Consider the following 23,920-nt stretch of genomic DNA (forward strand, 5'->3'; position numbering starts at 1 on the left):
CTACAACTACATTAATCTAACTGAAGTTATATTAATATTGTAGTCAGAGGATAATTTTATATAGGATGCCTAGGTTGGAAAACAGACCTTTAGGCGAGCATATTGTATTATAACATTTTTTCTAAAGTGTTTATAGAGTCTTATATACCATCTTTTTGTTGTTATACAACTGCACTCAAAGCGGTTACATACAGGTACTTCAAGCATTTTCCCTATCTGTCTCAATGGGCTTACAATCTATCTAGCATACCTGGGGCAGTGGAGGATTAAGTGACTTGCCCAGGGTCACAGGGAGCAGAGCAGGGTTTGAACCCACAACCTCAGGGTGCTGAGACTGGAGCTCTAACTAGTAGCCCACTCCTTCCTTCTATGACTTTTATCCTTCTCACCACTATATCCAACTTATCTTCTCCCATCACTGCTTCTAGATCCAGAATCTTGTTTCCCATACTTCAAGCATTATTATATACTGCTTTCCAGACATTGCCCCCTTTTCCCATCCTGATATGTCCTGGGATCATTTCCAAGCCCCAGACTGGTAACAGTTTTTAAAGTTGTTCAATAAATATGTCAAATCGAACTGTTTGCTGGACGATTGTCCCCCAAACGTAATGAAAAATGTTTCATCTACTTTTAAAGTGGATTTATTTAAATGGGCTACTTTTTCTTTGATTACGGGACTGTTTCCTGATGAATTAGGTCAAAATTTTGATTACCCCTATTCTTAAAAATCAGAAGGTATCAATTGCCATGAAATCCAATTATAGACCCATAGCAAACATTCCTTTGTTTACCAAATTACTGGAAGGTTTAGTTAATTTAGAATTAGTAAGTTATTTGGATAAATTTAATATCCTTAATTACCATCAGTCAGGATTTAGAAGAGGATATAGTATGGAGACCGTCTTAACTTCGATGCTTGATTATCTTCATGGTCTATTTAGCAAAGGCACTAGTGCCTTAATTCTTCAGCTAGATTTTAGTAGTGACTTTGATCTAGTAGATCATGAAATATTGTTGAGTTATTTAGACACAATAGGACTTTCAGGAAGGGTCTGGAACTGGTTTCAAGGTTTTTTGAAGAATAGATCTTATCAAATGATTTGTGACGGTAACTATTCTCATTCATAGAGCAACCCATCTGGTGTGCCCCAAGGTTCTCCGCTATCGCCTACCTTATTCAACATCTACATTTCCCCTTTAGGACATTTATTACAGAGTTTAAATGTAAAATTTTATATATATGCAGATGACGACATTTCTATTTTAATCCCTCTAAATAATTTTACCACTGAAATTTTAAACCAGATATCTTCTATTATGAATCAGATAGAATAGTGGACAATTAATTTCAAACTGAAACTCAATACGGAAAAGACCAAACTTTACTTGGCTAGTACCAACGACAAAATAACAAACTCATTGCTTCATCTTAACGGGTCATGACTACCCAATTATTAAATCTATCAAAACTCTGGACTCACACTAGACTGACATTTAACACTAGCAGAACACACAAACTTAGTGGTACAAAAATGCATTTTTACATTGTGGAAATAAAGAACCATAAAAAAATATTTTGATCCTTTATCGTTCAGACTATTGGTGCAGGCATTAGTTTTATCTATTTTAGATTATTGTAACATCATCTATTTAGGAGCACCCAAAAAAATTCTAAGGAAATTATGGATAATTCAGAATACAGCTGTTCAATTGATTTTTGGTTTAAAAAAGAACAGCCATAGTAGTCCATATTATAGTTTACTTCATTGGCTGCCTTTGGAGGCAAGAGTATTATTCAAATTTTCCTGTATCTGCTTTAAACTGATATCGGGATTGTTTCCAGCTTACCTTTTTCCTCATTTTGTGTTGCATAGACTATCAAGAGAAACTAGAAACTTCTACTTATTTGCTTATCCAAAAATTAATGGATGTAGATATAAGACCTTCTTAGATAGGACCCTAGCATTTTAAGCCGGTAGGCAACAATCTTGGTTAGGTAAAATGTATTCAGCAAGCTATGTTATCCTATTGCAGTTTTCGGTACGTTTATTACTTAGTGAGTTTATTATTGAAATTCTATTTTACAAATATTTGCATTCTTTACTGTATTATTGTATTTAGCTGAGTGTCCAGCTCTTTTTAGTGTAAACTGCCTAGAACTTTTGGTTATAGAAACATAGAAACATAGAAAAAATGACGGCAGATAAGGGCCATAGCCCATCAAGTCTGCCCACTTCACAGACCCACCCCCCTGAGTCTGCTCTCCTGGAGATCCCTCTCCTAATGACCCATCCTTAACTCCACCCTCTTAAGAATCCCACATGGGCATCCCATTTACCCTTAAAATCTGGCACGCTGTTGGCCTCGATTACATGTATTGGAAGCTTGTTCCAATGATCAACCACTCTTTCGGTGAAAAAATACTTTCTGGTGTCCCCATGAAATTTCCCGCCCCTGAGTTTAAGCGGATGCCCTCTTGTGGCTGAGGGTCCTTGGAGAAGGAAAATATCTTCTTCCACCTCGATACGTCCGGAGATGTATTTAAATGTCTCAATCATGTCTCCCCTCTCCCTACGTTCCTCGAGAGAGTAGAGCCACAGCTTGTTCAGCCTCTCTTCGTATGAGAGATCCTTGAGCCCCGAGACTATCCTGGTGGCCATCCGCTGAACTGACTCTGCTCTTAGTACATCTTTACGGTAATATGGCCTCCAGAATTGCACACAGTATTCCAGATGTGGTCTCACCATGGTTCTGTATAACGGCATGATGACCTCAGGCTTCCGGCTTTTATACCGGTTATGGCGGTATAAAAGAATAAAGTTATTATTATTATTTAGAGGCATTCAGTGATTTACTTACCTGAGGGCTTATTCTCACCCGGTGGCTTTTGATCACCCTGCCCCATCACTTCTAGTTTCAAACCCTCTTCAGTAGATTAGCCAGCCTGCCACTGAAAACACTGCTTCCCTTCTTAGATAAATGTATAACATCCCTGCTCAGCAGCCCTTGGAAAATCATCCCATGGTCCAGGAAGCCAAAACACTCTCGATGACACCATCCACATAGCCAGGCATTCATCTCCATGATACGTGCTTCTATGACCTGGCCCTTACCCTCAACAGGGAGGATGGATGACAATATCACCTGCGCACCTGACTGCTTCACCTTCTCTTCCAGAGCCACAAAACCACTTTTGTTGCATTTACACTGGCAGTATCATTAGTGCCAATGTGGATGAGCACCACTGGATAATAGTCATCAGGCTTGAAGTGTCTTTGCAATCTCTCTGTAGCATCTTGGATTTTAGCACCAGGTAGACAGCATACCTCCCGGGACATCATGTCTGGTCTGCAAATGGATGCTTCTGTACCCCTCAGAAGGGAATCGCCATCCACCCTTATGCCTCCTAGTGGTCAAGGATCCAGCAATTTTAGGAATTTCAAGCTTTGGTCCTTCCTCTCCTTGAGATGCTCTCATCTCCTCCACTTCCAGGGCAGCATACCAGTTCTTCAGTTCAAGGGCAGGTGGAGTCAAAGTATCTTGCAGGGTTCCATAACCTGAGTCCAGCTGTCTTCTCTCAGCACAGTCTCTTCTTCCCCACTGCTGGAAATCTTTGATGCCTTATGAACCATTTCATCAATCCACCTCTCATTCTCACGGATTCTTCTCAGTATTGCTACCTCCTCTATCAGTTCTTTTACTTCCATCATGAGGGATTCAAGCTGAAGACAGCTTGCACTTAGAACCGTTCCCTCTACCTGGGTAACGCTTTCTGTCTGCACAAAGACAGAAGCTGTAACCTGAGCAGCAGCTTTGACACGATGTTTCCCAGCAGCTTTGGTGACACAATGATTGTAACTTAAGATACAATTAAAGGCATACTATTTTTCTTTGCCTTTCTGTTCTTAATGCTGCAGGCAACCTTTTTTATACTGGAATTTCTGACCTCATTTCATCTTACTTAGTGTGGGCAGAATGAACTTAATTTTTTCCATCCCAAACAGCACAGTTACTTACCGTAACAGGTGTTATCGAGGGACAGCAGGCAGATATTCTCACATATGAGCGACGTCAACTACGGAGCCTGGATGCGGACAGCTTCACAAGCAGAATTGCTTGAGTAACTTTTAGAAAGTTCGCGACTGCCGCACCGTACATGCGCGAATGCCTTCCTGCCCGAGGTAGGGCACACGTCTCCTCAGCATCTCCTCAGTTTAGATAGCTAGCAGAGAAGCCAACAGGGGAGGTGGGTGGGTTGTGAGAATATCCGCCTGCTGTCCCTGGATAACACCTGTTATGGCAAGTAACTGTGCTTTATCCCAGGACAAGTAGGCAGCATATTCTCACATCTGGGTGACCTCCAAGCTAACCAAAATGGGATGGTGGAAGTGTTAACAACTTAGGAGAATAAATTTTGTAAAACTGCCTGGCCTAAATGGCCATCCCATATGGAAAAAGAATCCAGACAATAATGAGAGCTGAATGTATGAACCGAGGACCAAATGGCAGCTTTGCAGATTTCCTCAATAGGAGTAGATCTAAGGAAAGCTACAGATGCCGCCATGGCTCTAACTTTATGGGCTGTGACTCAACCCTCTAGATGCAGTCCAATCTGAACATAGCAGAAAGAGATGCCAGCAGCCAACCAGTTGGAGATGGTGCGCTTGGAAACTGGATGTCCCAACTTATTTGGATCGAAGGAGACAAAAAAATGAGGAAACGATCTTTGTGGCTTAGTCCTTTGCAAGTAGAAAGCCAAAGCACGCTTGCAGTCCAAAGTATGAAGAGCTGTTTCTCCAGGATGAGAATAAGGCTTTGGAAAAAACACTGGAAGAACAATGGATTGATCGAGATGAAATTCTGAAACAACTTTTCGTATGAATTTAGGATGAGTACAGAGGACCACCTTGTCATAATGGAATACTGTGAAAGGTGGGTCCGCTACTAAAGCTTGTAGCTCACTGACTCTGCGAGCAGACGCAAGAACAATAAGGAAGACAACTTTCCAAGTGAGATATTTCAGATGAGCCATAGACATTGGTTCAAATGGAGGCTTCATCAACTGAGCAAAAACAACATTGAGATCCCAAACCACGGGAGGTGGTTTCAGAGGTGGCTTGACATTGAAAAGTCCTTTCATAAATCTGGAAACCACAGGATGAGCAGATAAAGGTTTCCCCTCTAGTGGCTGATGAAAAGCAGCAATTGCACTAAAAGGAACTCAAATGGATGTGGATTTGAGGCCTGAGTGAGATAAACGCAATAGGTAATCCAAAATTGAAGACAAGGAGGTACATTCAGGCTCCTTGTTATGAAGGGCGCACCAAGCAGAAAACCTAATCCATTTCTGATGGTAACATTGCCTAGTAGAATGCTTTCTGGAAGCCTCTAAAATGTCTGCTACAGATTGAGAGAGCTGGAAATTGGCAGTTATGTTGAAAGGTACCAAGCTGTCAGATGCAGAGACTGCAGGTTAGGATGAAGTAGTGATCCCTGACTCTGTGTAAGCAGAGTCAGAAAAACTGGTAGAAATAGTGGCTCCCTGCTGCTGAGTTGAAGTAGAAGGGAGAACCAAGGTTGCCTGGGCCAACAAGGAGCTATCAGAATCATGGTGAGAATGAGAGGAAATGCATACTGAAATTGGTTTGTCCATTCGAAAGGAAAAGCATCTGCCTCGAGGCGGAGAGTATATCCTGGAGCAAAACTGAGGCAGTTTGTTGTTGTGAGGAGATGCAAAGAGATCTATTTGAGGAGTTCCCCACTGAGAAAAAATGTGATGGAGAGGCGCGGAATTGAGCGTCCATTCGTGAGCCTGTAGAAGATGACTCAATTTGTCCGCCAGGAAGTTTTTCTCTCCTTGAATATAGACCGCTTTCAGAAAGAATTGCCCAATTCCAAACCTTCTGAGCCTTCTGGCACAGGGGAAGATATCGTGTTCCTCCCTGCTTGTTGATATAGTACATGGCTACTTGATTGTCTGTACGAATGAGGACTACGTGATTGTGAAGAAGATGCTCAAAAGCTTTGAGAGCACTGAATATCACTCTGAGTTCCAACAGATTATGTGACACCAACGATTTGTGCTGGACCAATGCCCTTGAGTAAGGAGACCATCGAGATGAGCCCCTCAAGCATAGGTTGAGGAATCTGTTGTGAGGACCTTCTGATGAAGAGGCATTTGAAACAGTAAACCTCTGGAGAGATAGGAAGAAAGCATCCACCAGTGGAGAGACTGTCTCAACGAAGGAGTCACTGTACATAAGAACATAAGAATTGCCATCTCCGGATCAGACCCTGGGTCCATCAAGTCTGGTGATCCGCACACGCGGAGGCCCCTCCAGCTGTACCCTGAAATAGTTTTAGTCCCCATATCACTGTATGCTTCTCAAGGGAGATGTGCATCTAATTTACCCTTACCCGTATCACTCTATGCCACTCTATGCCTGTAATGTGCTGAGAGAGTGGGTCGAAAGTCTGCGCCCACTGAGATGCCAGGGTCCACTGAGGAATTCTGAGGTGAAGTCTGGCAAAAGGAATCACGTGAACTGTAGAGGCCATATGACCTAGGAGAACCATCATATGTCTCGCTGAGAGTGAAGTGAGAACATAAGAACATAAGCATCGCCTCTGCCGAGTCAGACCACAGGTCCATCATGCCCAGCAATCCACTCCCGCGGCAGCCCCCAGGTCAATGGCCTGTAAGTTATCTATTATTTAAGACATTTTGCATGTATAGTATCCCTCTAATTATACCCTTCAGTCCCCTTTTCCTTCAAGAACTCGTCCAATCCCATTTTGAAACCCAAAATCATACCCTGCTCTACCACCTGTTCTGGAAGCGAGTTTCAGGTGTCCACCACCCTCTGAGTGAAGAACTTCCTAGCATTTGTTCTGAATCTGTATCCCTTCAATTTTTTTGAGTGCCCTCTAGTTTTTGTTGCCCCTGCCAGTCTGAAGAATCTGTCCCTCTTTACCTTCTCTATACCCTTCATAATCTTGTAAGTTTCTATCATATCCCCTCTAAGTCTCCGCTTTTCCAGGGAAAAGAGCCCCAGCTTCTCTAGCCTCTCAGCATATGGAAGGTTCTCCATGCCCTTTATCATTTTTGTTGCTCTTCTCTGGACCCTCTCGAGTATCACCCTATCCTTCTTAAGGTACGGCGACCAGTACTGAATGCAGTACTCCAGATGTGGTTGCACCATTGCCCTATACAACAAGAGGATAACCGCTTTGGTTCTGGTAATGATACCTTTTTTGATAATGCCCAACATTCTGTTTGCCTTTTTTGAGGCCGCTGCGCATTGTGCCGTTGGTTTCATTGTTTTATCCACCAAAACCCCCAAGTCTTTTTCTAGGTTGCCTTCCCCCAATATTGTCCCCCCCATCGTGTAGTTGTACATCGGGTTTCCTTTCCCTGTGTGCATGACTTTACATTTTTCTACATTGAAGCTCATCTGCCATTTATTTGCCCACTCGCTCAGTTTGTTCAGGTCCCTTTGAAGTTCTTTACATTCCTCCACAGATCTAACCGTACCGGAAAGTTTTGTGTCATCTGCAAATTTTATAACTTCGTCCCTGTTTCCAGGTCATTAATGAATATATTGAACAGCAGTGGTCCCAGCACTGACCCTTGCAGGACGCCACTCGTGACTCCTTTCCAGTCAGAATAGTGTCCCTTTACTCCTATCCTCTGTTTCCTGTCCGCCAGCCAGTTTCTGATCCATCTGTGTATGTCCCCTTCTACCCCGTGGTTCCACAGTTTCCTTGGTAGGCGCTCGTGAGGTACCTTGTCAAAGGCTTTCTGGAAGTCCAGGTAGACAACGTTCTAAATCTTTCTGAATATCTGCTACTAAGGGGATATAATTCTTTCATTCTGCTCCTAAATTTATTCCTAGATAACGAATAGGCCCTTTTACCCATCTAAAGGAACTGTCCTTTGTAATTCCTGTACCCTCTCCGCAGATACAGATATATTCATCGCCTCTGTCTTAGATAAATTAGCCTTAAAGCCTAAAAGCTGCCCATATTCACTCATGGAGTCTTTAAGAGCAGTCAAAGATGACTCCGAAGCCTCAACAATAGCCAATACATCATCTGTAAACAAGGACAGCTTTCCTCCTCCTTCCAATCCTTACAGATCTTAAAATTTCCCTTTCCAGGTCCTCCTTGGTTCCCCTTCCCCCAAAATTCCCCCTCCATCCACTTCTGTCCCCCCTCTCCTCACCCCATCCCCCTCTGCCCCCATCTTCCTCCCCTCCTCCAGGATTTCGTGTAACTTTCACCCAACCTCAAAGTACAACATCAAACTGCCCCCCTTCCTCTCACACTTTCATACAGCCCATTCTCACTCTTTTCTCCTCCCCACACATCCATATAACAACAACTTAATTTTTATATACCGCAATACCACAAATAGTTCAGAGCAGTTTACAGAGGAAGAGACTATATACAGACAGAAATTATACAAAAAAACTTTCAAACTTACATTAGCATTTTAAGATTGATCAAGTTTATCTGGGAGTGTTTTCGGAATAGAAGTGGAGTCAGAGAAATTTGTCAAAGAGATAAGTTTTGATTGACTTCCTGAAAGTTTGATAAGAAAGTGTGTTCGAAATAAAATTGGTTAAACATTTGTTCCATTTGCCTGCTTGGAATGATAGTGTTCAATCAAGGAATCTCTTGTAGATGCAGCCCTTCGAGGATGGAAACGCGAAGTAAGCACTACGTGTACAGGTAGATTGGGGATGAACCTGTTATGGTTTTGAAGCAAAGGCAAGCAAACTTAAAGATGATCCTTGCTTACACAAGCAGCCAGTGTAGTTTTTTGTAATATGAGCTTACATGATCTGATTTCTTGAGGCCAAAGATGAGATGAACTGCGGTGTTTTAGTTTTTTCCGAATTCAGTTTTAGTTTTAACTGCGTAGTCCATTGTTCTACCCTTGTAAGGACAGATGAGATTAATTGTTTTGTCTCTTGGGTCAGTGAGGTTATAGGAATAATTATTGTGATGTCATCCGTGTATATATATATATATATATATATATATATACATATACATACACACACACATATATATGATTTCAATTTTAAATCGGATAGCATATTTCCCAATGATGCCATGTGGATATTGAAGAGTGAAGGGGAGAGTGGGGAACCCTGAGGAACTCCGCAGGGTTACGCCAAGCCTGAGAGAAAGTTATTTCCCTGTAAACCTGGTAAGAACATTTTTTTAAGGAAACCTGTGAACCAGTTTAGTACCTGACCAGAAATGCCGATGGAGTCAAGGCATCTAAGCAAAGTATCATGGTCAACAAGGTCAAAGGCACTGCTCAAGTCAAATTGCAGTAGCAATGCGCTTTTGTCCCGGAAAAACAAATGGAAAAGATGATCAGTCATGGAAGCTAAAACTGTTTCGGTACTGTAATTTGTACGAAAGCCTGACTGGGAATCATGCAGAATTTCTCTAAATATTTCATGAGATTGATGTTAACTAGGCCTTCCATTAGTTTAAGAAAAAAATGGTATGTTGGCGATAGGTCTGTAGTTGGTAGTCAGGGAAACAGACTCCTTAGAATTTTTAATAGTAGGAGTCACAAGGATGTGACTAAGTTCCACCGGAAATTTGCCAGTGCACATATATGAAGAAACCCAATTGAAAAATTCAGCCTTGAAGGGGGTAGGAGCTGCTTTCATAATAGTCAGTGGGCAACTGTCCAATAGGCAATTGAATTTTACATATTTTGCGTAAAGTTTGAGAAATTGGTTCCAATCTGGATTTTCGAAATGATTCCAGATCATGTCGACAGGTGAACTTTCTTTTTTCTAAGGCAATTAGAGTGACTGGTAAATCTATGCTTACACCTACAAGAAACGATCTCAATTTAAGGACTTTTGTAGCAAAATAGTTGGCTAAATTCGCAGCAGAGGGAGGGGAATCTGAGTTGAAACATTTATGTAAATCAATGTAAAACAGAGTTGAATATTTTTTGAAAAGTTCTCGTATTTAATATTTTGAGAGTAGTGTTTGCAATGCTTTTTTTTTTATCGTTCTTTTATATTCTTTCACCTTTAGTCACCAAATATGTCTATCTTCGTTTTTCCCCGATTTGCACCATGTTCTTTCCAGTTCACGTAATTCTCGCTTTAAAGTCGTTAGGTCAGTATCATACCAGTTGTCTGATGGACATTGTCTTTTCCTACATTATTTCAAAGGTGCAATATCATCGCTAAAAGTTTTCCATCCTAAAATAAAATTTGGATCAAATACTGAGTTAGATGTCAAGCTATAATGTGACCAGAATTCTACTGGGTTCAGTTGTCCTCTGGTGTAGATGATTTTCCCTTTAAAATTGTTTCATATTTTCATTTTAAGTTGTCTTTAATTAGCTTATTTATAACATAGTCACTGTTCTGCAGTCTGTCCTTCATGTAGAGGCCAAAATATCCATAGGCCCCTGCACCGACTCCGTTCCCTGCTCCACTTGTTGCTTTCTACTAGTTCTTGAGGTGGTCTCCTGCCAGCAATATTTCTCCAATTTTTGTGCCACTAATTTTCCTGAAGCTATTCCAGTCACTTCCATCAGGCCCTCTTTGCACAAATAATCCTTGGCCTCTGACACAGTTGTAGCTCTCTAATGAATGCCGTTAATTGTTATCAAAACACCAAATGGGGATCCAGAGTAGGTCCACCCTGGTGATAACATGCACGAGTAAGATAGATAAAAAGCACAGTTACTTACCGTAACAGGTGTTATCCAGGGACAGCAGGCAGATATTCTTGACTGATGGGTGACGGCACCGACGGAGCCCCGGTACGGACAATTTTAGAGTGATTGCACTCTAAGAACTTGGAAAGTTCTGGCATGCCGCACCGCGCACGCGCGAGTGCCTTCCCGCCCGACAGAGGCGCGCGGTCCCCAGTTATGATAAGCCAGCTAAGAAGCCAACCCGGGGAGGTGGGAGGGACGCAAGAATATCTGCCTGCTGTCCCTGGATAACACCTGTTACGGTAAGTAACTGTGCTTTATCCCAGGACAAGCAGGCAGCTATTCTTGACTGATGGGTGACCTCCAAGCTAACAAAAAGAGGGATGGAGGGAAGGTTGGCCATTATGAAAACAAATTTTGCAAAACAGATTGGCCGAAGTGTCCATCCCTTCTGGAGAAAGCATCCAGACAATAATGAGATGTAAAAGTATGAACTGAGGACCAAGTAGCAGCCTTGCAGATTTCCTCAATAGGAGTGGAACGGAGGAAAGCTACAGATGCTGCCATAGCTCGGACTTTATGGGCCGTGACAGAACCTTCCAGTGTCAGTCCGGTCTGAGCATAACAAAATGAAATGCACGCTGCCAGCCAATTAGACAACGTACGTTTAGAAACAGGACGTCCCAATTTATTCGGATCAAAGGACAGAAAGAGTTGGGGAACTGATCTGTGGGGTTTCGTACGCTCTAGATAGTAAGCTAGAGCCCTCTTACAATCCAAAGTATGCAGAGCTTGTTCCCCAGAATGAGAATGAGGTTTTGGAAAGAAAACAGGCAGAACAATGGATTGGTTGAGATGGAATTCAGAGACAACCTTAGGGAGAAACTTTGGATGCGTACGCAGAACCACCTTGTCATGGTGAAAGACCGTAAAAGGTGGATCTGCAACCAGTGCATGAAGCTCACTGACCCTCCTGGCAGAGGTAAGAGCAATAAGGAAAAGTACCTTCCAAGTGAGAAACTTGAAAGAAGCGGTAGCCAAAGGTTCAAATGGAGGCTTCATCAAGGCGGAAAGAACCACATTGAGATCCCAGATAACAGGAGGGGCTTTAAGAGGTGGTTTCACATTGAAAAGACCCCGCATGAACCTGGACACCAGGGGATGAGCTGAGAGAAGTTTTCCATGGATCGGCTCATGAAAAGCAGCAATGGCACTGAGGTGGACTCTGATGGAAGAAGACTTAAGGCCAGAGTCAGACAAAGAAAGCAAATAATCCAACAACGTCTCCACTGCCAGGGAAGTTGGATCACGATGATGAAGAAGACACCAGGAAGAAAATCTCGTCCACTTCTGATGGTAACATTGCAGAGTGGCTGGCTTCCTGGAGGCATCTAGAATGGAACGAACAGGCTGAGACAAAAGCGTATCATGAGAAGTCAGCCCGAGAGATACCAAGCCGTCAGGTGCAGAGACTGGAGGTTGGGATGTAGAAGGGTCTCCTGATGCTGTGTAAGCAGAGAAGGATACAGTGGAAGAAGAAAAGGTTCCCTGGAACTGAGTTGAAGTAGAAGGGAGAACCAATGTTGCCTGGGCCACCTCGGAGCAATCAGAATCATGGTGGCTCGTTCCCTCTTGAGCTTGAATAAGGTTCTCAACATGAGAGGCAGAGGAGGGAAAGCGTACAGGAACAGATTTGACCAATCGAGGAGAAATGCATCCGCTGCCAGACGGAGAGGGGAGTAGAGTCTGGAGCAGAATAGGGGCAGCTGGTGATTGTGAGGAGCTGCAAAGAGGTCTATCTGAGGAGTGCCCCATTGAGCGAAGATAGACTGTAGAGTTACCGGATCGAGTGTCCACTCGTGAGGCTGGAGAATTCTGCTGAGCTTGTCCGCTAAGGAATTCTGTTCTCCCTGAATGTAGATAGCTTTCAGGAAGAGATGGTGATCTATGGCCCAAGTCCAGATCTTCTGTGCTTCCTGGCACAAGAGGCGAGAGCCTGTCCCCCCTTGCTTGTTGATGTAGTACATGGCCACTTGATTGTCCGTGCACAGCAGAAGGACCTGAGGAAAGAGAAGATGTTGGAAGGCCTTGAGGGCATAAAACATCGCTCTGAGTTCCAGGAAATTGATGTGATGCTTCTTTTCCTGGACTGTCCAAAGACCTTGAGTCTGGAACTCGTTCAAATGAGCTCCCCATGCATAAGGAGAGGCGTCGGTGGTGATGACTAGTTGATGAGGAGGCTGATGGAACAGAAGACCTCTGGATAGATTTGAGGATACCAACCACCATTGTAGAGATTGATGAAGAGATGATGTCACAGAGATGTGTCGTGAGCAAGGATCCGTCGCTTGGGACCACTGAGTAGCAAGGGTCCATTGAGGAGTTCGCAGGTGAAGACGTACAAGGGGTGCAACGTGAACTGTGGATGCCATGTGACCCAAGAGTATCATCATTTGTTTGGCAGAGATGGAATGTTGTGTAAGTACCTGCTGACATAGAGACTGAAGAGCCTGAAGACGGTTGGATGGTAGAAACGCTCTCATGAGGAGTGTGTCCAATATCGCTCCAATGAATTGGAGTCTTTGAGTGGGAATGAGATGAGACTTGGGTAGATTGATCTCGAATCCCAATATTTGTAGAAATTGGATGGTTTGGTTGGTGGCCAGGAGAACTGCTGGAGCGGATGTGGCCTTGATTAACCAGTCGTCCAGGTAAGGAAATACCTGAAGGTGGTGAGAGCGTAGAAAAGCAGCTACTACAATGAGACATTTGGTGAACACCCTTGGAGAGGAAGCAAGACCGAAGGGCAGCACCTTGTACTGGTAATGACACTGATTGATCATGAAACGGAGATACTGTCTTGAGGTTACATTGATTGGTATGTGAGTGTATGCTTCTTTGAGATCGAGGGAGCATAGCCAGTCGTCTTGGTTGAGAAGAGGATAAAGAATGGCTAAGGAAAGCATCTTGAATTTTTCCTTTACCAGATGTTTGTTGAGATCGCGAAGATCTAGAATTGGTCTGAGATCTCCTGTTTTTTTGGGAACTAGAAAATAACGGGAGTAGAATCCCTGACCCTTTTGATCTAGAGGAACTTCTTCTATAGCGTTTAGAAGCAGGAGGGATTGAACTTCCTGAATGAGGAGGGCAGATTGAGGACTGTTCAAAGCAGACTCTTTTGGCAGGTTTTGGGATGGAAGAGTCTGAAAGTTGAGAGAGTAGCCGTGGCGGATGATGTTGAGGACCCATTGGTCCGAAGTGATAACTTCCCACCGGCTGAGGAATAGAGAGAGACGACCTCCTATAGGTTGAGGCAGGAGAGCAGATATAGGAGTACTGGCTATACTTTGGAGAAGTAAGTCAAAAGGGCTGTGTCTTCTGCTGTGGAGTTGGCTTTACAGGCTGCTGTTGCTGTTGTTGCCTGGGAGGCTGACGCTGTTGCTGCCATTGACGCCTGGGTTGCTGAGCAGTTGTTGGCAATGGTCGAGCTGTGAAACGGCGTTGATAGGCTGACTGTTGTCTAAAAGGCCTTGTTGGGGGAGGCTTTTTCTTATTTTTAAGAAGGGTATCCCAATGTGTTTCATGAGCCGACAGCTTTTGAGTAGTCGAATCCATGGATTCCCCAAAAAGCTCATCCCCTAGGCATGGGGTGTTGGCTAACCGATCTTGATGATTAACATCAAGTTCAGATACCCGAAGCCAGGCCAGGCGACGCATTGCCACAGACATTGCTGTCGCTCTGGATGTAAGTTCGAAGGTGTCATAAATGGATCTAACCATGAACTTACGCAACTGAAACAGAGAAGACAAGCAATGGTGGAAAGATTGTTGTTTCCGTTGAGGAAGGTATTTCTCAAAGGAAGCCATGGTGGTAAGGAGATGTTTCAGATAGAAAGAAAAATGAAAGCCATAATTTCCAGCTCTATTTGCCAACATTGCATTTTGGTAGAGCCTCTTACCAAATTTGTCCATGGCTTTACCCTCTCTGCCAGGAGGAACAGAAGCATATACACTGGCTCCTGCAGATTTTTTAAGGGTGGATTCGACAAGTAAAGATTCATGAGGAAGTTGTGGTTTGTCGAACCCAGGAATGGGAATTACTTTGTACAGAGAGTCTAACTTACGTGGGGCCCTAAATTCTTGTAAAAAGTCTCCCTCAAGATGTCGTGAAGAGGGAGCTTCAAATATTCCTTTGGAGGTTGGTCAAAGTCTAGGGCGTCCAAAAAAGCTTTAGACTTTTTGGATTCAGCCTCCAAAGGAATAGACAGAGAATCACACATATCTTTCAGGAAACTGGAGAAAGATGAAGTGTCATGCTTAGAGGACGGGTCATGTACCGCAGACTCCTCTTCATCTGAGGAACATTCTCCTTCAGAGAGAAAAGGCTCTTCTGAATCTCCCCACAGATCAGGATCCCTGACATGGGGAGAACGATCCCGAGACTCAGGGGTAGCTGGGTCTACATGCCGGGTCTTGCGCACCGACTTACCCGATCTCATCGACATCGACCCAGGCGATGTAATCGGTTGTACCGGAGCCGAAGTCTGCACCGATTGATGCTGAGCTCTCGGCTCCGGCGCAAGGACTGGCATCGATGCCGATGAGGTGGAGTGAATCGGTACCGAGGGAGTGGATACCGACAATACAGGTTGTTCCACTATCGGTACCGGCTCAGTGCGGACCGGCACCGGAAGGTTCGGTGCCAGGATAGTTGGAAGGAGCTGTTGCAATTGTTGCTTGAGCTGTGCCTGGAGAATGGCCGTAATACGGTCATCAAGGGATGGCACCGGTACCGCTTTTTTCTTCTGCGGTACCTGCGGTGCCGCTCGACGCCCCGGAGATGAGCCCGATGTCGAGGGACTCACCTCAATAGGGGCGGAGCGCTTCCGCTGGCGTCTCACAGTCGGCAGGATTGGACTCACTGCACTTGAGACCGGAGGACGTTCCAGCGGGGAAGGCTTCTTAGCCGGCTTACCTGCATGTTGGGACGCTGGCGCGGAATCTCACGGCGTCGAAGAAGAGGGAGCCGACTGAACCGGTGCCAAAGTCGGAGTCGATGGAACGGGATCGGACATCTCGGCGCCGAACAGTAATCGCTGTTGTATTTGGCGATTTTTTAATGTTCTTTTTTTCAGTGTGGCACAGCGGGTGCAGGTGGAGGCCTGATGCTCAGGACCCAAACACTGTAAGCACCAGTTGTGTGGGTCCGTGAGAGATATGGGCCGAGCACACCGCTGGCACTTTTTAAAACCTGGCTGAGGGGGCATGAACGTGAACACCGCTTCAGCCAAATCGAAGGCCGAGGCTTCGATGGTGGCAGAAGGCCCCGCAGGGGAAAAGCCAAATGAATGAAAAAACAAAAGATTTTTTTTTTTTTTTTTTTTACAAAAAATGAAAGAAAAAGAAAGAGGCAAAAGCCAAAAAGGTTTACGCGAGCGGGAAGGCAAGTTCAAAAAATTTACAACAGCCGTTGAAAAAACGCGTCTTCTTAGCTCCGCAGAAACTAAGAAACTGGGGACCGCGCGCCTCTGTCGGGCGGGAAGGCACTCGCGCGTGCGCGGTGCGGCATGCCAGAACTTTCCAAGTTCTTAGAGTGCAATCACTCTAAAATTGTCCGTACCGGGGCTCCGTCGGTGCCGTCACCCATCAGTCAAGAATAGCTGCCTGCTTGTCCTGAGATAATGTTAATTATGAAACTTTATTTTAAAAATAGATTAACAAAATTTTGTGGGGATTTGGTTAGAATTTTTCCAGATGTCTCTAGAGCTACGCAACTGAGAAGAAAATAATTTTTGAAATTAAAAGTTAGAGTCTTAGCTCTAGAGGCATCTTTTTATTTAAAATTTCCATGCAAATGTCTTGAGGGAGGGATTTAGATTCTTTGTTAAGTTATAAGACATAGAATATGTATTTTGGGATCCCATTCAATTGCAATAATTTTTGAGTGCTAGAGAACAGAAGTGAGTTAATAATAAAGTGGAGGGTTTTTTTATACTGAGGAATAAGAGGATACAATTAAGATCCAACACAGAGTAAGAAATGGCTTAGGACTCGCGAGGAAGAATCGTGAATCATTAATCATTTCTTTAGTTCTTTCTTTATAATTTGTCTACTTGGAATAGTATCATGTCTCCCTTTTGTTGTGGGCTTTGAAAGGAATTTTGTATGAAGGTATGAATATTGTAAAACTTGTGGAAACTCCTTTTTTTCTTTCGGTATCGTTTGATATTGTAACTATTAAAATTATAAATAAAAAAGACCAAATGGGAACAGCCATCTATAACGCAAATTTTTCTGCTTCAATACTGTGAGAATTGGACTAAATTCCTTCCACTTCTGTAATGTAATAGCTGATAAATCTTGAAATATCTCAATTCAGTGTTCTCCCATGAATTCGTAGTATTCTCTGACCGCCTCCTCCTGTACTAAAGACAGGCTACACCAATCAGGAGCTGTATATCAAAGCAGCTCCTGATTGTTGTAGCCTTACTTTAGTAACAGGAAGAGATGGTCGGAGCATACCATGAGTGATTTTCTTCACTCGCCGGCACTCCAGCAGCCCTCTCCTGCCTTTTGACAGGCGAAAAACCTTATTCGCAGTGTTTTAAAATTTGCGGGGGTTCCTGGAACGAAACCCACACAAATATCGTGGGAGTACTGTACTGTGGGTCTGCCAAGTTATAACACCCACTTCACTGGCCTTGCGTATCAGCTTCTCTTTATCAACAAAATTAAGCAAACAAGCAATTATATCTCGGGGTCTTTCAGTCAATCGAGGACCCACTGTTCTGTGTTCCCTATCCACTTTCACAGTGGCTGGGGGAGTTGCTTCTCCATTATCGAGGGGTAACAAAAAGGCAAATATGTACAGTGTCCTTAAAGTCGTCAGTGTCAGAGACCCCTCATATTCAGACATTTTGCTGCTGAGATCTGTTCTCTAGATCTTCTATACGAGTCATACAGTCCGGCAATTTCTTTTGGGTATCTCCCACCTGACCACTTACTGTTTTCATCATAACTTGTTGTCTACCAACTCTGTTCCATTTTTTCTACTTGTCCCAATAAATCAGCCAGATCTTGCCTTATTTCTTTCATAGTATCCTTAATTTTCCCCTTTACCCCAGCCATTTCACTCTTTATCTCCAAGGCCCACTGTTGAAGTTTCTCCTTTATGGCCAAAACCGCTGGGTCTTTGCGCCTCAACCGAGATGAAACCGCTCACTCCGAGTCCTCCTCTGACGCACTCTCTCCAGACTCACACAGCACCCCATGGGCTGTTCTAGGTCCACGCTGAAGGCTGTTTTTCTCCTGCCCTCTGTCCTGAAAGCGGCTTTCCTTGGGTCTTTTTTTCACCGGCATCTAAGCTCTCCTGGCTTTCCAAAACACTTCTCGGGTGCATTTCTCCTCTTTTTCATATAGAAAAAGCTCAGAGCTTCATATAGAAGGGGGTACAGATCAACAGGAGGTCAGAGCTCCGTTCTCAGCCTGCCATCAAGGTTTGTGATGTCACCGGAAGTCCTCTCTCCAAATTTTCCAAACATGATATTGCAACAGCTGGGTTGATAGCACACTATCCTCATCCTTTTTTTATTTATTTATATTTTATTTCACATCAAAGAAGATAACTTTGAAAAGGAAATACAATTTAGATTACAAAAAAGTAGTATACATAAGAAAAATATTGCAACTGATCTGGTTCATAAAACACATATCTTTTTGCCTGATAGGAAATACAGCATTTACAAGGAAAACGAAGTTGAAAGGTAGCCCCCTAAACTTAACACCGATTAACGATATGTCAAAAACTTTTTCCGCCTAGACATTGTCCATTTTGAAACATCAGGAAATATCGCTATCTTGTGACCTTAGAATTCAACATTCTCAGTCCTATAGAATAGACGAAGAATGGCTTCTTTATCCTGCATGAAGACAAAAGTCACCAATAACGTTGCCCTTACTGAAATTTAAATTTGTGATGATTCTAAGATTCCAGTAAGATCCAGGTCACCATATTGTATTATCTCTTTATCTTCTTTAAGTAGATTTAGGTAATATAACTTCTGTAATGGTGGAAAGTTAGTCTCAGGATACTTTAGAGCTGTAGTTAAAAATAGCTGAAATAGATACTTTGGAGATTGCAATCTGGATACCGGAAAATTAATATCAGCCTCAGGTTTAAATTTCTATTAGTATTCTCCAAATTTTAAATTTTTCTTATCAATAAATTTTTATCTTTCAACTGCTGATTTGAGGAAAATTTAATATCCGAGACTGATTTCTCTATTTGGTCTATTCTAGTAGACTGTTGATGAATCTTTTCCTCACAAAATTTAAGCTGTCTTGCTGAGTTATGTGCTGAGGAAATAAAGTGGGAGCATACCTGACGCAGGCTTTCAATAGCTCACCATAGCGTTTCCATGTCAACCACCACAGGCTTCAAAGGGCTGAGAGGTAGAAAAGAAGAAGAGCCTGATGAAATATTTGAAGAATCTTGCATATTATTTCCACCTTCCATTGTCCTCTGGGAACCAGTTCCTCCAACTGGTATCACCGACTGCTGTGAACTAGAATTGTACTGCTTCCGGGGTCAGGGGTGAAACAAACAACCCCGATGGATAAAGCAGCTCCAGCGCTCCCAGGACGCGGTGGAGCTCCAGGACCAGCAGGGCTCAGTGATACTTCGCTGTCCAAGTCCAAGGCTTGCCCACCTCAGCCTACGGATGCGCCCCCTTCAACAGGTACAGCAAAAGTTGATATAGCTGTTTGTTACATAATTGAAGTAGTAGAGGAGGCTGGAAGATCACTCCTCCATTTGCCCCTCCGTTTAGGCATTTCAAGCAGATGAAAAAAAATCTCAATAAAGGAAAATTATAATCGCTAGTAAAATAAATTGCCAGCGATGCAGGAGCCTCTTCAAATGTGTCCTACTCTGACTCCATCTTGATTTCTCTCCCCCACTATCCTCACCCTTGACCTTACTTGTCGTGGTCAGATTCACTTACAGAATTCTCACATATTCTTCAGTTCAATAGCTACCGGGTACTCTGAATCCATGAGAGATTTGGACTGACATCATCTTCTCCAGTGTCAACAGTTCATGTTTGGAACTTTTTGTCACTGAATGGACCACGAAGGTCTGATCAGCTTTCAACATTTTGGTGGTCATGATGTAATTCCTGTCAACAGTATTTCTGGTAGCACCTGGACAAATGAGAACACTGGCATTTTGATGAAAAACAGAGTTGCTAGTAACAAGCCTTCACCTCCGACATCAATTCAGACATCGAAGAGGAAGTTCTGGGCCAGCCAATCGCTGCCTGGCTGGCCTGGAATTTCCTCTCCAACTTTAGAATTGACTTTGGGGGGAAGGAGGGAGGCTTGTGGGCCCGGCGCTTGTACGTGCCAGGCCTGGCTTGGGGAAGCAGGGAGAAATCGGTGTCGTGGCTTGGGGGGGGTAGGGAGAGAGAAAGAATCGGGGAAGTGGAGAAATCGGCGTGATAGCTTGAGGGGGGCAGGGGGAAACAGAAAGAAAGAAAGAGACAGAAAGAAAAGGGGAGGGTACAGAAAGAAAAAAAGCAGAATGAAAGAAATATTGGATTTACAGAAGAAGGTAGTGAAACCAAAGACTCATGAAATCACCAAACAAAAAGTTAGGAAAAATGATTTTATTTTCAATTTAGTGATCAAAATGTGTCCATTTTGAAACTTTATATCTGCTGTCTATATTTTGCACTATGGCCCCCTTTTACTAAACTGCAATAGTGGTTTTTAGTGTATGAGCATCGGGAGCTGTAAGGGGCATTCAGCGCTGCTCCCAGCGCTAAAAACCGCTATCGCGGTTTAGTAAAAGGAGAGGAGGTATATTTGTCTATTTTTGTATTGTTGTTACTGAGGTGACATTGCATATTTAAAGTCATCTGCCTTGACCTCTGAAAAAAAAAAACAGAATACAAATGATAATTAACTTTTTCTCTGTGTACAGTGTGCTTTGTGTTTTTTTTAATTTTATTGTTGATAGATCATTTTAACTTGGTCAGTTTAAAAGTAGCTCGCAAGCCAAAAAAGTGTGGGCACCCCTGGTCTATAATATCTATTGCATTGCCTGATTAATTTTATAATTAATTCTGCTTTGTAAGAAATAAAATTCTAGTTTGCTTTTTAATGTTCAAAGTTTTGGTTCTTTAATATCTATAATAATAAAGCCCTAGAGCGCGCATGCACTGTTGAAATATCGTGAGTCCTGATGGTGAGGTGTGCTTCTGTGTCACTCCTCATGGTGCCTGCGCTAGCTGGAGGCGCGTGTGCCAGCGACTCATCAAAATTCAGCCAGTCTATAAATATGGGGGAGGGGGGAGAGAAATCAGGGTTCCATCTCTGATCCCCCTGGGGGTGTCTTGCAAAACTGGCTCCGGATTGGAAAGCAAAGAAGAAAAAAGTTGATTGTTCTTGCAGTCAGATGCTGCACTTCCTCCCTCCAAATTGGTGGGGGAGGGGGGAGAGGTCTCCAGATGCAACGTAAGAGAGGATCGGGGTAAGCTCGTGGGGGTGGGGAATCCGAACTGCACACATGCTCCAGCTCCGGATCGGATCCCGCTGCTCCTCTTTCTCACCCCACCCCTTTCCCGGCTCCGGAGGGGAATCGGTCTCAGCCCCGGGTAGGGGTGCGCGCCGGTTCCCGGTCCAATCCTGCCTCCGGTTCAGGTTTTAGCCGCTCCCCGGTTACCCCGGTTACGCTTCGGGATCAGAACCGGCTCTGGCCGCAACGGGGCACCAACTCGGCTTCTCCCTTTCTTTTTCTCGCCCTGGGAGAAGGATCAGAGAGGGAAAGACGTCAGTCCGGAAACAGCTGGGCAAAGCCCAGCCCCGCGGGGAGAGAGGCAAAACGTGGATCCGGTAGGACAGGGCGGCCCAGACTGGCATCGGTGAGGTGGGGTGGGGGGGTTTCAGTGGAAGGGGGATGGGAGGCAGGCAGGCTGGCATCGGAGGGGGTGGGGGGGTTCAATGGAAGGTAGGCAAGCAGGATGGCATCGGGGGGTGGTTTCCAAGGAAACATGCTGCTCAGGGGGATGGGGGGGATGGGAGGCAGGCAGGTCGGCATGGGGTGGGTTTCAATGGAAGGGGGATGGGAGGCAGGCAGGGAGGCTGGCATCGGAGGGGGGTGGGGGGGTTTCATGGAAACATGCTGCGGGCAGGCAGGCAGACTGGCATTGGGGGGGTTCAATGGAAGGAGAATGGGAGGCAGGCAGGCTAGCATTGGAGGGGGTTTTCAATGGTAGGCAGACAGGCTGGCATCGGAGGGGGGGTGGGGGGGTTTCAATGGCAGGCAGGCTGGCTGGCATCGGGGGGGGTGGGGTGGTTTCCATGGAAACATGCTGCTCAGGGGGATGGGAGGCAGGCAGGCTAACATCAGGGGGGTGTTCAATGAAAGGGGGATGGGAGGCAGGCTGGCATCGGAGGGGGGTGAGATAAGGAAGGAGACACTGAGGGCACTAAGGACACAGGGAGATTCACAGACAGAAAAAATGACAGACAGGCAGCGTGCAAGGAGAGAGAGACAAAAGAAAATAAATACCCAGACAAAAATATATTTCTCTCTGTCAGAGAAATATTTTAAGGTAGAGAATTATTCTTATAAATCAATTCTAATAATTAGACAGCCACAGTGAATATTAAATGAACAATAAAATTGAATACCTGGGTCATTATGTGAATGAGGTACAACAAAGACATGAAGCAGCTCATTATTCATTTCTTTCTCATCATATGTGATATCAAATCCTTGTTTCCAAACACCACCATCTGGATTATCAAAAGGAAGAATGTCATAGACATCCAGCATCTGAAATGATAAAAGACAAAAAACAAACAAACAAACAAACAACTTCTTAAATGGAAAAGAAAGCACACATTTTTGTATGTAAGCAAGCATCCAAAGAACTCGGTGGGGGGAGGGGGTAAAGGGGGTCGCGGATTTGATATACTGCCTTCCTGTGGGTATAATCAAAGCAATTTATATATACTATATGCAGGTACTTTTCTTTACTCCTTGATATGAGATAATATATCCTGCAATCAACTCAGTATGAGAAAAAAACATAACTAAGACAGAAATTTTGGAAAGGAAGGGCGCCGACGTAGTACCAAGGACTACCACCTGCCTCTTAGGCTGACTGCAACCTACGAACCCAGGGCCATGGTGTTTGCTACTATTTCTACCATTCTTGAAAATAGTATATCCATGGCAGTAATAGAGAAAAGATGACATGGTGTTGAATAGAAGTCGTGTCTCTCACAGCTACTCTACACCCTTGTCCTCTCGCGTATGGACTACTGCCAACTGGCTCCTAAACAGGCTCACAGAAAAAAAAATCCATCAACTTCAACGAGTACAAGATGCTGCTATCCGACTCCTGAAGCATATCCACATATGAGATCTGATCACCCCGGCATTGCGTGCTGCCTACTGGCTGCCGATCGACAAAAGATGTATATTCAAAGGCCTAGTAATGGCCTACAAACCCTTCCATGACATTGTACCAGCCTATATGGCCTCCACACTTCCGCCCTATACCCCAAATCGACCACTCCGCTCGCAAGATGAAAAGCAATTATCTGTGTCCTTGGGACAAGCCCTTCACCTTGAGAACACCTTGAGAACACCTTTTTTTCTTTTTTTTTTTTTTTTTTAAATATCTTTATTCGTTTTTACATTATGCAAACAAGTGTACAATAATTCAAGTCATACTATACATTCTTCACTTGAAACTCTACATTCATTTTATACCATAAACTATCTCCCCTCCCTCCCTTTCCATATATTACCCCTCATAATGTCATAAAACCCACCCATCCCTCCTCCCCCCTACATATATTTAATGGGGATAAATATAATTATTTATTTATTATAATACTCAATTAATGGTCTCCACACCTCTTTAAATTTCTTATAATAACCTCTCTTGATTGCCAATGTTTTTTCCATTTCATACACCTGACAAACCAAACTCCACCAGAAACAATAATTCAATCCTCTATAGTCTTTCCAGTTATGTGTTATATGTTGGATGGCAACTCCTGTTAAAATCATTAACAGTTTGTTATTATTCGATGAAATTTGACTTTTGGCCCTCATAGACATTCCAAACAAAACTGTGTCATATGATAGGGCCACAGGATTCTCTAACATACAATTTATTTGACCCCAGATCA

The 23,920-nt window shown here is 43.8% G+C and overlaps 1 protein-coding gene across 1 annotated transcript in view; it reads right to left on the reverse strand.

Moving 5' to 3' along the window:
• The window catches only part of MAN2A1 (mannosidase alpha class 2A member 1), a 414,578-nt gene that overhangs the window by 345,403 nt on the left and 45,255 nt on the right, over positions 1-23,920 (reverse strand). The window contains exon 3 of the mRNA XM_033929139.1: positions 22,406-22,550. Within this exon, the coding sequence (XP_033785030.1) occupies positions 22,406-22,550 (145 nt within the window). The remainder of the gene's footprint in view (positions 1-22,405; positions 22,551-23,920) is intronic.

The sequence above is a fragment of the Geotrypetes seraphini genome, chromosome 1, assembly GCF_902459505.1.
Source record: "Geotrypetes seraphini chromosome 1, aGeoSer1.1, whole genome shotgun sequence".
Taxonomy (NCBI): Eukaryota; Metazoa; Chordata; class Amphibia; order Gymnophiona; family Dermophiidae; genus Geotrypetes; species Geotrypetes seraphini.